This window comes from Delphinus delphis, chromosome 8 (assembly GCF_949987515.2).
Source record: "Delphinus delphis chromosome 8, mDelDel1.2, whole genome shotgun sequence".
Classification (NCBI taxonomy): Eukaryota; Metazoa; Chordata; class Mammalia; order Artiodactyla; family Delphinidae; genus Delphinus; species Delphinus delphis.
The window spans coordinates 97,043,268-97,058,084 of NC_082690.1; the positions used below are offsets into that span (position 1 = coordinate 97,043,268).

Below are 14,817 nucleotides of genomic sequence, written 5' to 3' on the forward strand. Positions count from 1 at the left end.
AGTGCTCACAGTGCTGTTCATGGGTAGCTCAGGAAGAGCCAATCCTACTACTGGACAAGCAGGACTTAAAGAATCCACCACCCCTAGAACAGGGTCCAGTGAGAGGGGAGATGGCAGCCTGAATTTATGAGCATTTAAAATGTTCCAGACTTGGGGCTTTAATAGATTATTTCATTTAATCCTCACAAAAGGTAGTAAACTGAGACTTGGAGAAGTTCCTTGTCTAAGGTCACATGGCTAAGAAGGGTCAAAGTCTGACTTGAAATATAGGAGAAACTGAAGCCTGTGCTTTTAGCCACTTTAGGCTGTGAAGAGCTGTTGTGGGACCAGAGAAGAGGCTGGAGGAGGGTAGGCTAGTGAGGTGGGGAGTAGTTACATCTTTCTTATGTTATTAAAATATCAAGGCTTCCCTGGTGGCGCAGTGGTTGAGAGTCCGCCTGCCGACGCAGGGGACGCAGGTTCGTGCCCCGGTGCGGGAAGATCCCACATGCTGCGGAGCGGCTGGGCCCGTGAGCCATGGCCGCTGAGCCTGCGCATCCAGAGCCTGTGCTCCGCAGCGGGAGAGGCCACAACAGTGAGAGGCCCGCGTACCGCAAAAAAAAAAAAAAAAAAAAATCAGATCTGTGCCGCCCAAAGGCTCAGTATTTTAAGTGTCTTCACTCGCAAGGGTTGTGGGATAGCAGTTCTGAGTAGGGGCCCTAGCACCAGACTGCCTGGGTTCATATTCTGGCTCCAGCCTTAAAAGGGATAATCACGGGAACTCCCTGGTGGTCCAGTGGTTAGGACTCCGTACTTCTAATGCCAGAGCCCAGGTTCCATCCCTCGTCAGGGAACTAGGATTCCACAAGCCACGCAGCATGCATGACCAAAAGAAAGGGGGGGCGGATAACCATGGTTATGTCACTTGACCTCCCTGAGCCTCAGTTCCCTTACGTATAAGATGTATATAATGACGTTATTACCTAATAAGGTTTTGAGGATTAAATAAGGTCATTTGCATGTGTACTTAGCAAAATGCCTGGTACCTGGTCAGGTCTCTGTTAAGTCACGGCTGCTTTTATTCTCACTACTGCCTGGCATGGTGAAGTTCCTCTGCCACTTCCCACTTCCCTCTCTGGTCTCTGAAATAGCATAGTGTTGGAGTTGCTGCTTCCTGGAGTTTCTACTCTCACAGCAGTTATCAGAATTGAGTAATTTGTTTTTCTGAGAAATGGGAACAAGAAGATGTAGAAGTGGATTCTTACAGGGTTTGGGCAAAATCTTAGGAGTCACAGAACTTTCAAGATGCCTTTTCACAGCACATTCTTCAAGGTTACTGATGGCAGAGGTTACTGTCTGGAATGGAGCACGGCTCTGACACATCGTTGCCCTTCCACGTAGCTCCAGAGTTTCTGGCTGACATTGGTGTATTGCTCTTCCTGTTGGGTGCATTTATGACTCGGGGAAGCAGGCACTACAGCCTACGATAATGTGTGACAGCGAGTTGCCACTGGTGTGAGGTGCTGATCACTTGGTGACCGTCTGGAGGACTGTTGAGAAGTCTCACCCCTGGGCTTGGATGGGGTGGAGCACGGGTGCCTTGTGGTCACCTTCTCGGCCTAGGATCTAAGATCTTTAGATATCATGGCTTAAAGCAGGAAGGGACTTAAGGCAGGTAACCTTCACCCCCCTCCCCTCCCCTTTTTTTCCACTCCCATTTTTTAGTACATCAGGGAAGAGAAAATTAGGACTGAGTTCCTTGTCCTCATTCTTCGGTCCTAGTTGACCAGAAACCAGGGTAAAACTGGGAACTCAGTGAGCTTGCAGGATCTTGACAGCCCTGAGCTTTAACCAGAGCAGGGGGAAGGGATTAAAAGTTAGTTGTAATACCCCAAAATCTGGTTTTTAAACAAGGGCGCACATTCTCACAAGACTGCTGGACTTTGGTTTTTCAAATTAGCTGTGCTAATTCCAGACCCAAGCACAGCCATTCTTTCTAAATGTGTTCCTTCTCTACAGCAACGAACTCCTCTATCTTTCCTTCAGTGAAGGCCTACTTCCTGTGTGCATTAAAAGGGAGAGAGGCAAGTTTAATTTCTTATTTCAGGCAGCACAGGAGCCATCTCAAAATCATGACTAGAATCAATACAGGACTAATTTTTCATCAACCTTTCATTTCTAACACCAGTTCAGTAAAAAGTGGTGTAGAAAAGTTCCTTTGGACAATGTTTTCTGACTGTGGAAGGAGGTCTTGTGGAATGTTATTGCAGATGTGAATCCTGTTTATTTCTAGTCTTTACTGAGTGTGAAGGAACTGTTAGTCTAGATTCAGAGACTCTGCTAACCAGGCAGGAAGCCCCTATGCTCTCTGTACTCCTTTAGTCAGATGACCCCAAATCTAGTTGTGGTGTGACAGCCACTGTAGCCCAGCTAATCCCTGGGCACAATGTCATATGTACTTGAGCAGTAAAAGTAGTAGGGAGCCTAAGAGCTCCTTGGAACCATGGTGATTGATGATGGGATGGAAGTCGTGACCAAAATCTCAAAACAGGGAAGAATGAGATTTCTCTGCTCCCCTAGGAGTTGCATGCAGAAAGCAGGAGAGGTGAGTGCCTCTTATTCCAAAGGAGTGAAAGGACCAAGTCTGTGAGCCAAGAAAAGGTAGAGCTCCTTAAGCAGCAATTATGAACCTATGAACCTTTCTCTAACTGGCTGAATACCCAGCTGGTCCCAAGAACAGGTGATGGAGAGCTGCCCAACACTCCCAGATACGGAGCATCTTGGGACACAGTTATAGTTAATGCAAACTTTATTTATAAAAGACTCTTAAATTAGTTGTATCATGCCATGCATTCATATAGAATACAGTGACCCTTCAGGGCTACAAGGAGAAGAGCTCACAAACTCAAAGGAAAACTAGTAAAGCGTTTCTAATAGTTAAAAGCTAGGAAAGATTAGGACAATTTTACAAATGAGCAATTAAAAATAAAAGAAAAAGGATATGGAAATTAGTCTGAGCTGAGAGAAGGGCAGCTGTTTACAGGTCTGTACACTAAACTAAGACACAGACAGTCTTCTAGAGAGGCAGGATGCTGGCGGAGAGAAGCGGAGGATGTGCAAAGACTTGTGCCACGACGACTCCTCCCCCAGGTCCACGGTATGATACATACAACCAGTTTGTGTACACTAGGCCTGCCAAGGCCACTTTAACTATGAGGACTCCTAGTTTAGTAAACTAAAGCTGCAGGGTGCCAGGGGAGTGGGGCGGCTTCATTTGCGACTGCTCTTTATTCTCTCCAGTCTTTTTTTCAAGTCATCAATGTTAGCTGTGGAGGAGGAGGATGTAGTCATGGTTCCTGAAGAGTGAGTCTGGTTGGAATCCAGATCTGAATGCTGGTGCTGCTCCCGTGACTCCCGGAGCTGTGAGAGTTTGCTGTGCAGCATGTCTGTGGAAGAGGCAACGGTAGGAACTGCTGGTTTGGAAAGCAAAGAGGTCAACGGAGGTCGGTCATCTTGCTGTTGAGAGAAGAAGAAACATTGTCCAATCAGGTCAGGATGTGGCTCTGGAGCAACATACACTGAGGCTGGGAACGCTGCTCCTCTGGCCAGCCTGTCCCTGACCTGCTGGTCACCGCCCTCCCTGCCCCACACAGAAGGAGAGGAGCAGTACCTTTGTATTGTCCAGACCACATCGCTGTCGCAGGATTTTTAGCCTTTCCAGGTAGACAGATGGTCCCACCTCTTCTCCATTTGTGTTACCTATGGAGGACACTGTGCTTGTGGGAGTGGGCACACATGTGACTTCCATCTGGGGGGAGATGCCTAAGTAGGAAATATAGAAGGAATATTCAGATATACACACCCCCACCCCGACTGCCCTCGTTAACCTCCCACCAAAGGGAACAATTTGGGCCTTGAATATCACCACTGTACTTGAAGACTAAAAAAATCCACAAGAATCTACCTGGAGTTGGTGATAAAGGGTGCTCTTAAATATACAAGATACGCTTAATGAGAACTTCCAGAACTGATAGAGAAGGGCACTGAATGTTAAGTTGGACCATCCATCTACATCCTGAGCTATGCAGGGGTTGTATTCTTATAATCCCACGGCTGACCTGGGCAATCCAAAGAGCCTAAGCTACTCCTGAGTATATGGTAAGTGCCCAAGTGAAGAACCTAAGAACTTTATTTTATTTTACTTTTTTTTTGAAGAATTATTGCTATTTCATCTTTATTTTTTTGGGCTGTGTTGGGTTTTCGTTGCTGCGCGCGGGCTTTCTCTAGTTATGGCGAGTGGGGGCTGCTCTTCATTGCGGTGCCTGCGCTTCTCATTGCAGTGGCTTCTCTTGTTGCAGAGCACAGGCTCTAGGCATGCAGGCTTCAGTAGTTGCAGCATGCGGGCTCAGTAGCTGCGGTGCACAGGATTCAGTAGTTGTGGCTCGCGGGCTGTAGAGCACAGGCTCAGTAGTTGTGGCACATGGGCTTAGTTGTTCCGCGGCATGTGGGATCTTCCCAGACCAGGGCTCGAACCCGTGCCCCCTGCGCTGGCAGGCGGATTCTGAACCACTGCGCCACCAGGGAAGTCCCCCTAAGGACTTTAAATGTTTGCAAGAATTAGACTAGGTTTGGACCAGGTGATACACAGGGCAAAGCTCTTATTCAAACTGGGGAGGACAGCAAGGAGCTCAAGGCTACTGTCTAGTCATAAGGAAGAGGGGTAAACTGCGGTGTCCAACAAAGGAGGGGTAGGAACTGGAGCATCCGAGATCAGTATTCTGGCAGCAGAGGGGAAACCAAAACCAAACCAAACCAAACCGAACCAAAATCCATCACAGTTCTAAATTTCTGAGAAGGAACAATCACAAAATGCAGGCATTTAAAATATCCAGTTTGATATCAATGAAAAGGCATTATATTAGTCAAAAGATAAAGTACTGCGAAGAAAAACAGTAAACTGAAAAGTAAAAGAGGTTACTCTAGGGAAAAAGGAATCTTTTAATGTAGAGATGAGAACACTCTGAGAGGGTGAAAAATGAAGACTAATGCAAAAGGCAGCAATAAGAGAAGACTGAACACTTTAAGGCATTCAGTTACCAGTGGGGTTACACGCTTGTGTTGCAAATGTTGAACATCACAAGAAAGGACTCTGGAAATGAGAAACGGAGGCTCTACCCTGATCAGCTCAACGATGGGATGTCCATATGTGGCTACTGGACACTGCTCGCTGTGCTTCAAGAAAGAGACTCCAAAAAAAAAAAAAGAAACAGACTCCAGGTCTCCGAGAGGGGTAATTTAAGGTGTTGAAAACAAGAACAACTATTGGAAAAACAAACAAACAACAAAGGGACTTCCCTGGTGGTCCAGTGGCTAAGACTCCACGCTCCAAATGCAGGGGGCCTGGGTTTGATCCCTGGTCAGGGAACTAGATCCCACATGCATGCCGAAACTAAAGATCTCACATGCTGCAACGAAGATCCTGCACACGGCATCGAAGATCCTGCGTGCCGCAATTAAGACCCGGCACAGCCAAATAAATAAATAAATAAATGTTAGAAAAATATTAAAAAACAAAGAAAAAACAAGAGCAACAAAAAGAAACAATGTAAGAGAATACAATTGACCCTGCAGCTTAGAAAGATACATGGTGAGAGAGAACATGACTGGAATCTGAAAACCACACAGGAACAGTTTCACAGGCAAACAAATTTTAGAATGTAAGAGTAGGTGAGCTTCACCGAACTCAGAAAGAACTAAATGCAGGACCAATGTGAGGGCTGTACTCTGCATGATGAGGGAACTTCAGCAGTTGGGCCTTTTTTTTGGTTTAAGGCTCTTGACAGCTATCTTTTGTAACTGACACCTCCTAAATCTTCCTTTTGTCCCTAGGTCCTTGAGCAGTAACTCTCCAGTATAGGCGTTTTCACTGGGGGGACAGTAATATTTCAGCTTAACATCAGGATAAGCATTCACTCACATATTAAACAAATACCTACTGAATGCCCACCACGTGCCAGGCAACAAAACAGACAAAAAATCTTTACCCTTGTGGATTGACTGATTGATTTGCCACACAGCTTGTAGGATCTTAGTTCCCCAACCAGGGATTGAACCCAGGCCCTCAGCAGTGAGAGCACAGAGTCCTAACCACTGGACCGCCATGGAATCCCCACGCTTGTGGATTTTTAATTCTAGCAGAGACGAACATCACACAATTAATCTAATAAACATTATGTTACATGGTGTGTTAGAGGAGGTTATGTACTATGGGGGCGGTGAGGGGTAGGTTGCAAATTTTAAATGAAGCCTCACTGAGGCAGTGACAAAGATGTGGAGGAAACAAAGACTGTCCTGGAGAACAGCAATCTACACACAAGAAACCGCCAGTGCAAAGGCCCTAAGAAGGTGTACGCCTGGTGCGTTCCAGGAACAGCAAGGGGGCTGGTGAGGCTGAAGTGGAACAGAGGTCAGAGAGAGTAGGAGAGAGGCAGTTCTAGAGGTATCAGGGGACCACATCATGTCAGACCTCACAGGCCTTTCTTGTAAGGCTTTTTGCTCCGCTGAGTGAAAGGGAGAGCCTTTGGAAATGTTTTGAGGCACGCTGTTTCGATGCTATGTGTGGAAATGACTACAGGGAGGCGAGAGTGGCAGCGGGGAGACGGTGCAGGAGAGCGCTGCAATCCACGTAAGAGAAGATGCTGTTCAGACCAGGGCAGTGGCAGTGAAGGAGATGAGAAGTGTGGGTGGATTCTGTGTGTTTTTTAAGGAAAGCCAAAAGAATTTCCTGACAGCGGAAAAGAGAATACTCAGAAGTTGGGGGTCTGAGCAAACTAGAAGGACAAAGTTGCCATCCAGTGAGATGGAGGAAAATGCAAATGGAGCAGGTTTTGGGGGGTTATCAGGAGCTCGGTCTTTGACACGCTGAGTTTATGATGTCTACTATACCAGAAACCCAGCGAGGTGTCACGCACGATCTATCAGCAGAGATCAGGAAGGAGGCCTGAGCTGGACCTCAGACAAAATTGGGCTTTGCTGGCATAGAAATGGTATTTAAGGGGATGAGAGTAGATGGATTAGTTAAGGGGATGAGAGTAAGAAAGAAGAGATAATCATGGACGGAATCCAGGGGGACATCAACATTAAGAGTTCAGGGAGAGGAAGAATCTATCAGAGAGGCCAAGGGGGAATAGCAGCTAGGAAGGAGGAAAGCAAGAGAGCACAGAGGACTGGGAACCCAGGGGAGGAACTGTCTGAAGGGTAGAGAACATTGCCATTGCCAGACACTGACGATGGGTCGAGGCAGGTGACTGAGAGTTGACTACTCTCTGCATCACTGGTGACCATTAAGTACTGAGGTGCACGGACATAAATGTAAACCCATCAAAAACCTCCAGGGGCTGATGCTAGGAGCTATTTTGAGCTTATTCCTGGAGCTACCAGAGGAAACCATACCTGCTGAAATGGGAATACGGCCTTTGCCCTCCCTCTCCATCTCAATCACCCGAAGGCCTCTCTCAACATAGCTCTGGAAGAACTGTGAGGAATTTTTCAGAAATGGTTCAATGTCAGCATCTGAATATTTCTTCTTATATTCATATAACTCTGCTAGGCCCTGGTTAACAAGAAAAAGGAAGAGGTGGGGATGGCTGTTAGTGACTCTTTTCCATAAAGCAGATCCCTTTCCCTCTCAACCCTTTCCCTCTCACCTCTTTAGTGTTCTCTTTAGAGCCAATCTTCTTAAAAATCTCAGCTAAGAAATCATTCACTTTGGCCTTTGATGATTTTTCATCCTAAAGACACAAGAAGGAATGATTGGTTAGACCTGAGTTATTAATTAGGAACCAGTGGTTGGATAAAAACTGAAAATATCTCAAAATCCAGACCTTCCAGGTATGTTCCTACAAATAACAGAAGCACCAGTGCTGCAGGGGCTGCAGCAGAAACATTAACAATCTCAGGTTTTCAATTAAACTTGATAAGGAAAGTCCCTCCCTAATTAGAGCTCACAGTGGATTTATCTAGGGACCAGCACCTTAGGCACAGACACAGAAACCTTTCTTAGGAACAAAAAGCCCAAGCTTATAGTTTATATTTGAAAACGTCAAGGTGATTGGACCAATCCCTGAGCCTTCATCTTAGGCCCTGAGAAAGAAAGGCTCCGGTGGCTTATCCCTTTGACAAGATCACATTCCTCAGTCTTTCAAGTCAGGACACTCACGATTCGAGATGCTCCCTTTTCTGTTTCCTTATCAGACTTGCTCCCGGTCTGGTCCATACTGTGCTTCATCATCCGGCAGAGGTGGGCCTCCAACTCTGACTCATTCTTGTTGTCAATCATTGTTAGGTGGTCTAGGATCTGAGGAAGAAACGTGCACATTCAATGGCAGCGATGCCGTATCTGTGACGTTCTCTCAAGTTCCCTTGGGAATGGTTGCTGTTCTCACTCACCTTGGGCCCTTTTAATTTGCATAAAGTGTGCAGCAGCGTTTTTAAGGTCCTTATGGGAAATTCACTTTTGCATTGCTTTAGTTTCTCTTTGGGGAAGACCTTCATGAAAATGTGTATATCCAGAAGAATTCTGTCCAGATTAATGCTGTTGATGGTATCAGGCAGTAGTCGAACCATTCTCCAGAGACACTATTTAAAAAAGAAACAAAAGTTAGAAGGAGTCACTGAAGAATGAGGATAATCTCTGTCACCATTCATTTCCCCTAAACTCTGGGATCACTTCTAAAAGATGGTCAGGGATATGAATGTGGCACCTCATCTTTCAAGTTCAGCTGCTAAACACGAACCGTTTTATTTACTTCAACCATGTCACTGGCTAACGTGTGACAAGCCATCTACCTGACCATCTCCATTCCTCCTTCCCACTCCCTAGAGATGGGGCCCTAAACGATGAGAAAATGTGGAAATTCTGTCTTGGGTTTGTTTGGTACCCGAGAGTAGAGTAGTTCATATTACCTAATCAAATCTAACCCGAGGAGACAAAATACTTTACACTATTACAGTATAATAACAGTAGTATAATGTTACAGATATGTTCATTTGCAGTCTTCCAAAAATAGACCAAAATATTATAAATCTATACATATCTTTTCCCCCATAAGAAATGAAATTTGTCTCATCAAACTTCTTGCCTTTTGATTCTAGGAGAACTGGTGAGATATTTACAAAATAGCTCTTCCTTTTCACTGTTTGAGGCCAGGAATTTTTTAGGCCTGAGCTAGGGGTATAAATTGGAGGAAGGGAAAAATGGAGAGCAAATATATTTTTCAGGTGTGCCTTGACTGATTTGAGTAAGTTCCAACTCCTCCTTCCCCACACTTTGAAAGAAAGAGATCAAATTATTTCAACTTCACCTTCATAACAAGCTCTGAGAATTTGGGAGAACTGGCTGTTGCTAGCAGGCTGTCTTGGAGCAAAACAAGTAGGGCGCTAGAAAACAAACCCAACACAACAGCATTAATAAGTTTCAAACCTGCTTTCCAATTAAAATCAGTAATTGAAAGCCAAGTGTAAATTACAATAGCCAGATCATGGAAGCAACCTAAATGCCCATCGACAGACAAATGGATAAAGAAGATGTGGTACATATATACAATGGAATATCACTCAGCCATTAAAAAGGAACGAAATTGGGTCATTTGTAGAGATGTGGATGGACCCAGAGACTGTCATACAGAGTGAAGTAAGTCAGAAAGAGAAAAACAATTATCGTATATTAACACATATATGTGCAATCTAGAAAAATGGTACAGATGGACTGGTTTGCAGGGCAGAAATTGAGACACAGATGTAGAGAACAAACGTATGGACACCAAGGGGGGAAAGTGGTCGGAGGGTGGTATGAATTGGGAGATTGGGATTGACATATATACACTAATATGTATAAAACAGATAACTAATAAGAACTTGCTGTATAAAAAATAAAAAAAAAGAAAAAAAGAAAGCCACGTGTAAGAATTCTTTATCTATCTGAGAAATTGAGAGCTCATGGATCAGGAACTGTCTTTGATTACTTGACAGTCATTAAGAAAATAAACATCATTTAAGCTTTGTAAGTTACCACTTGGTAAATGGTAAAGCTTGTCACTATTTTTCATTGTCACTGGTAGCCAAGAAAGAAAGAAATGTACATGAAATGTACACAGAAGAGAAGGTAACTGACAAGCTCCACAGTCCTACTCTAGAATACTCATAATACTGGCTGGTTTACTGAGTTGCTAACTAGCTTTAACTGCTGTCTCAGATTGGAATACCTTCTCTTGAGGAAGAGAAGAGTAATAAATCAACTTATTAAGCAAACCTAAGCTTACAACTGATTTAAGTGCCTCCTGGTTTCTATGGGTAGACAAAAGAGAGGGTGTTGCAGGCTCTAATGCTCAGAGTACAGATATACCTCAGGATGTTGGTCTGGTCTGACTTCTCCAGAACTTTCACCACCAAGAGGTTCACAGAGCGGATCACCTGTTGCCCTTCCTCCAGATCTTCAATTCGAGAATCCAGCATTAAGGTGATGAGGCCATGCATCAGGTCTTTCAGAACTCCAGTGGAGGCCTCTCGGGCAAGGCTTTCTATCTGAAACAGCTATCCAATCATAATTGTGTTAGAGAGGCATGAAACTCAATACACAGATCAAGGAAGATAAACATGGGTGGCATATTCTAATAAATAATTATATTGTATTTATAAAAATTCAGAGTATTAGGAAAAAATAAAAATCACTACACTCTCCCAAACCGCCAAGAATAGCCAAAATTAATTGGTGTGCTTCCTTCCTGTTATAAAAGTATTTTTAATGTGAGCAGTCATCTGTGAAAAGCCAGCTAAGGCCCAACCATGACTGATGAAGAAACTGGCAGGAAGCAGAATTTCAGGTAGTCTGTAAGTATCCTAACAATAAGGTAAGCTGGAGTGTTGCCCAACATCCAGTGGAAGTAGCCAATGGCTTACATGTAAAATTCCACACATGACATGTTTCACTGGAACATCTGAACCAACTCAGGCCTGAGAACCTGGGTGGGATGAGAGACTGAAGGGAAGCTCATGATCTGCGGAGGTGTCCTTACCGAAATCATGTTGCCGATGATACAGCTATACAACTTGATGATTTCATCCTTCTCCAGTTTCTCATCTGCCATATGTGTGTTGTAGATGAGTCTCAGCTGCATGAACGTGGCTATCAGAAACTGATCAATATGGCCAGACATAGCTTCTGCTTTGTCTTCCTGTCTCAGGACCTCATCAATCTGATAACAAAAATCCAAGATGTATTTTCCAAGCTTCAAACTTCTAAGTAGCAGGAATACACTGTAAGTCTCTGTAATATTTATTAGCAAAGCACTTCTAGTGCTTTTTTTAGCTTGAAAAAACCCAGTCACCTTACATATAAATAACTAGTCCTTAGGGACTCAATCATTCAACAAATATTTACAGAGCAAGACTATTAGGTGAATTAACTGCAGCTCCTATTCGAAGAGGCTCACCATCTAGTTTAAGGAATAATAATCCTTATGTTTAAATGCTAATTTATTAAAAAGAGTGTTTTTATACCCGTTATCTCATTTGATCATTCCAACAGCTCTAAGAGGTAGACAGGGCTGAGAGTAAGATCTTCATTTACCATATGAGAAAAGTGAGGCTCAGTAAGATCAGGCTACTTAGTTCAAACTCAAAACTCAGGTTTCAGGCTTCCCTGGTGGCGCAGTCGTTGAGAATCTGCCTGCCAGTGCAGGGGACACGGGTTCGAGCCCTGGCCTGGGAGGATCCCACATGCCGCGGGGCAACTGGTCCTGTGAGCCACAACTACTGAGCCTGCACGTCTGGAGCCTGTGCTCCACAACAAGAGAGGCCGCGATAGTGAGAGGGCCGCGCGGCGCGACGATGAAGAGTGGCCCCTGCTTGCCGCAACTAGAGAAGGCCCTCGCACAGAAACGAGGACCCAACACAGTCAAAAATAAATAAATAAATAAATAAATAAATTAATTAATTAAAAAAAAAAACAAAAACAAAAAACTCAGGTTTCCCACAACTGGATCCAGGTTCTTTTTGGTTCAGTAGACTGGTTGTCACTAATGGTAAAATGTTACTATGGGAAAAACATGTATTTCCTATTCACTACAGTAAAAAGATCTTTATTTTTATGATTACATAAATTACACCCTGAGACAATCATGCCAATAATCTTCATGACCATCCTTTCATGCAGGGCTGCTATACTGCACAACTCCAGGGGTCACCATTTATACAGACTGCAATGTGAATAGTGCCCTCTGGTGTTGAGGAAGCCAGTGGTCCTACTTTCATTTCTTTATGCATGTATACCCATAAGCACATACAATTTTATATAACTGGAACTGTTTAACAATTCTGTTTCAACATGGGCAAAATAAAAAAAAAATATTTTTTGGAGGGGGGGGCTTACTCTTTTTCCAAGGTAATTAACATCAACAACCTGATATATATTCTTTCATGTTCACAGAATCATTTATAACCACACATGCACACATAGATAGGGTCACAGTTTAGGGCACTGTTTATTCCATAAGAATATTTATAGTACATACACTTCTCTGCATCTAGCCTTCCTAACAGAAAATTATGAAAATCTCTAAAGTCAACAGAAACGGTTCTATTTTTAAAGGCTGCATAACAGTCCACATGTGCACATACCAAAACTTAATCATTCCCTGACTGTTTCAACATGTTTCCAGTTTGGATATTTTGTCCACTATAAATAATGTTACAATACACATCTTTGTGTATATATATCCCAAGGTACTTGTGTTTTAATTTCTAAAAAAAAAAAGTGCGCCAATGGGACTCGCCATGGGTCCAGTGGTTAAGACTCCATGCTCCCAATGCAGGGGGTCTGGGTTCGGCCCCTGGTCAGGGAACTAGATTCCCACATGCGGCAACTAAAAGAGCCCGCATGCCGCAACTAAAGATCCCATGAGCTGCAACAAAGATTCTGCACACGGCAACGAAGATCCCTGCGTGCTGCTAAGACCTGGCACCGTCAAATAAATTAAAAAAAAAAAATGCACCAAGAGTTTAACTTTTTAGGCTGAAGGATGAAACATTTTAAATTACTGTATAATAGATATTACTATATTGCTTTCTTTAAAAAGGCACTAACATGTAATTCCCATTTCTATGTTTAATGTATGAGAGTACTGTTTTTTCAGCGTCTCTATCAGCTGTATGTTTTACTACTCATTTTACTTTCTGTCACTCTGATGGTTTAAAAGTGATTATCTTGGGAATTCCCTGGTGGTCCAGTGGTTAAGACTCCATGCTCCCAATGCAGGTGGTGAGGGTTTGATCCCTGTTTGGGGAACTAAGATCCCGCATGCTGCACAGTGCGGCCAAAAAAATAATAATAAACAAACAAATAAAATAAGTGATCATCTATTGTTACTTTAATTTGCGTTTCTGTGGCGGGGGAGGTGCTGAACATCTTTTCATGTGTTTACTGGCCAGCTGGATATCTTCTGTGATTTGCCTATTCATATCCTTGAGTTAGTTTTTTTTCTATTAGGTTCTCTTTTTCTCAAGAGTTAATAAGAGTTCTGTTTACTGTCGCTATTAATCCTTTATCAGTCATATGGTCACATGCAAATATATTCCACAATATAACACTCATTTATTGACAGTATACTGTAAATTTCTCCAGATTAAAATCTTAAAATTTTTAAATGATCAAATTTGTCTTTTCTTTTTAGGTTCTGGGTTTCCTTCCTTTTTTTTTTTTTTTTTTTTTTGTGTGGTACGCGGGCCTCTCACTGTTTTGGCTTCTCCCATTGCAGAGCACAGGCTCTGGACGCGCACGCTTAGCGGCCATGGCTCACGGGCCCAGCCACTCCGCGGCATGTGGGATCTTCCCGGACCGCGGCACGAACCCGTGTCCCCTGCATCGGCAGGCGGACTCTCAACCACTGCACCACCAGGGAAGCCCCCTTCCTTATTTTTTAATGCTCTCCCCAAATTCCTTGGTTATTTCAAAAAATTTGGGAGGGGGATCAGTTGTTTCAAGTTTCTACAGCGTTACATGTGTGTTATCTTATCTAAAAAAAAAAATCTCTTCCACATCTATGGTTGGTTCCTTCTTCATCCCTGATACTTACATTTTTGCTCTCTAATCAGGCTAGAATTTTTAATTTTAATTTTTTTTAACAAGAACCTGCTTTTAGATTTATCTTTAAAATCTATTTCATGAATTTTAGCTTTATTATTACCTACTCTCAAATTTCTTTTGATTTTTTATTTTTTGAATTTCTAAGTATAAGTTCCTTTATCCTTTCTTCAATAATAAATGCATTTCATGCAATATATTTTTCTGAGTTCAGTAGCTTCAGAGTATAGTTGTAGAGTGAAATGCTTTCCTTCACTGCTAAGAGTTTTTTTTTTTTTTTTGATGAAAGAGTTAGTTAGGAGGGTGTTTCATACTTTCCAAGTAGCCAATATTTTTGTGATATTAATATCATTTACTAAAAATTTTGTTGGGTTATCAGCAAAGAATTTGGTCAGTATATCTTTTACTTTTTGCATTTGTTAAGAGATTTTTAATGACTCCTCTGCTCTAAGTTTCCTTTAGATGTGATTCTATTTCTGGGCTCTTTGTTCCATCCCAATGGTCTGTCTGCTTTTCCCTGGGCCAGTACTACACTTAATTAATTACAGTGGCTCTATAATCACTGTTGATACCCAGTGATGTAAATCCTCTCCACTGAGTTTTTATTTTAAAAAATTGTCTTAAAACTGTCTTTGCTATTCTGAGGCCCTTTGATTTCCCATATAAATTTTAGAATCAGCTTCTCAACTGCAGAAAAAAAA

At 42.9% G+C, this 14,817-nt stretch overlaps 1 protein-coding gene across 1 annotated transcript in view; it reads right to left on the reverse strand.

Moving 5' to 3' along the window:
- Window positions 1–103: 103 nt before the first annotated feature.
- The window catches only part of CKAP5 (cytoskeleton associated protein 5), a 109,432-nt gene continuing 94,718 nt past the window's right edge, over window positions 104–14,817 (reverse strand). Inside the window, exons 36-44 of the mRNA XM_060018807.1 lie at window positions 11,052–11,231; window positions 10,382–10,569; window positions 9,342–9,417; window positions 8,428–8,616; window positions 8,198–8,335; window positions 7,686–7,769; window positions 7,432–7,591; window positions 3,650–3,801; window positions 104–3,495 (exon numbers count right to left, since the gene is read on the reverse strand). Coding sequence (XP_059874790.1) covers window positions 3,250–3,495; window positions 3,650–3,801; window positions 7,432–7,591; window positions 7,686–7,769; window positions 8,198–8,335; window positions 8,428–8,616; window positions 9,342–9,417; window positions 10,382–10,569; window positions 11,052–11,231 — 1,413 coding nt within the window. The 3' untranslated portion in view covers window positions 104–3,249. The remainder of the gene's footprint in view (window positions 3,496–3,649; window positions 3,802–7,431; window positions 7,592–7,685; window positions 7,770–8,197; window positions 8,336–8,427; window positions 8,617–9,341; window positions 9,418–10,381; window positions 10,570–11,051; window positions 11,232–14,817) is intronic.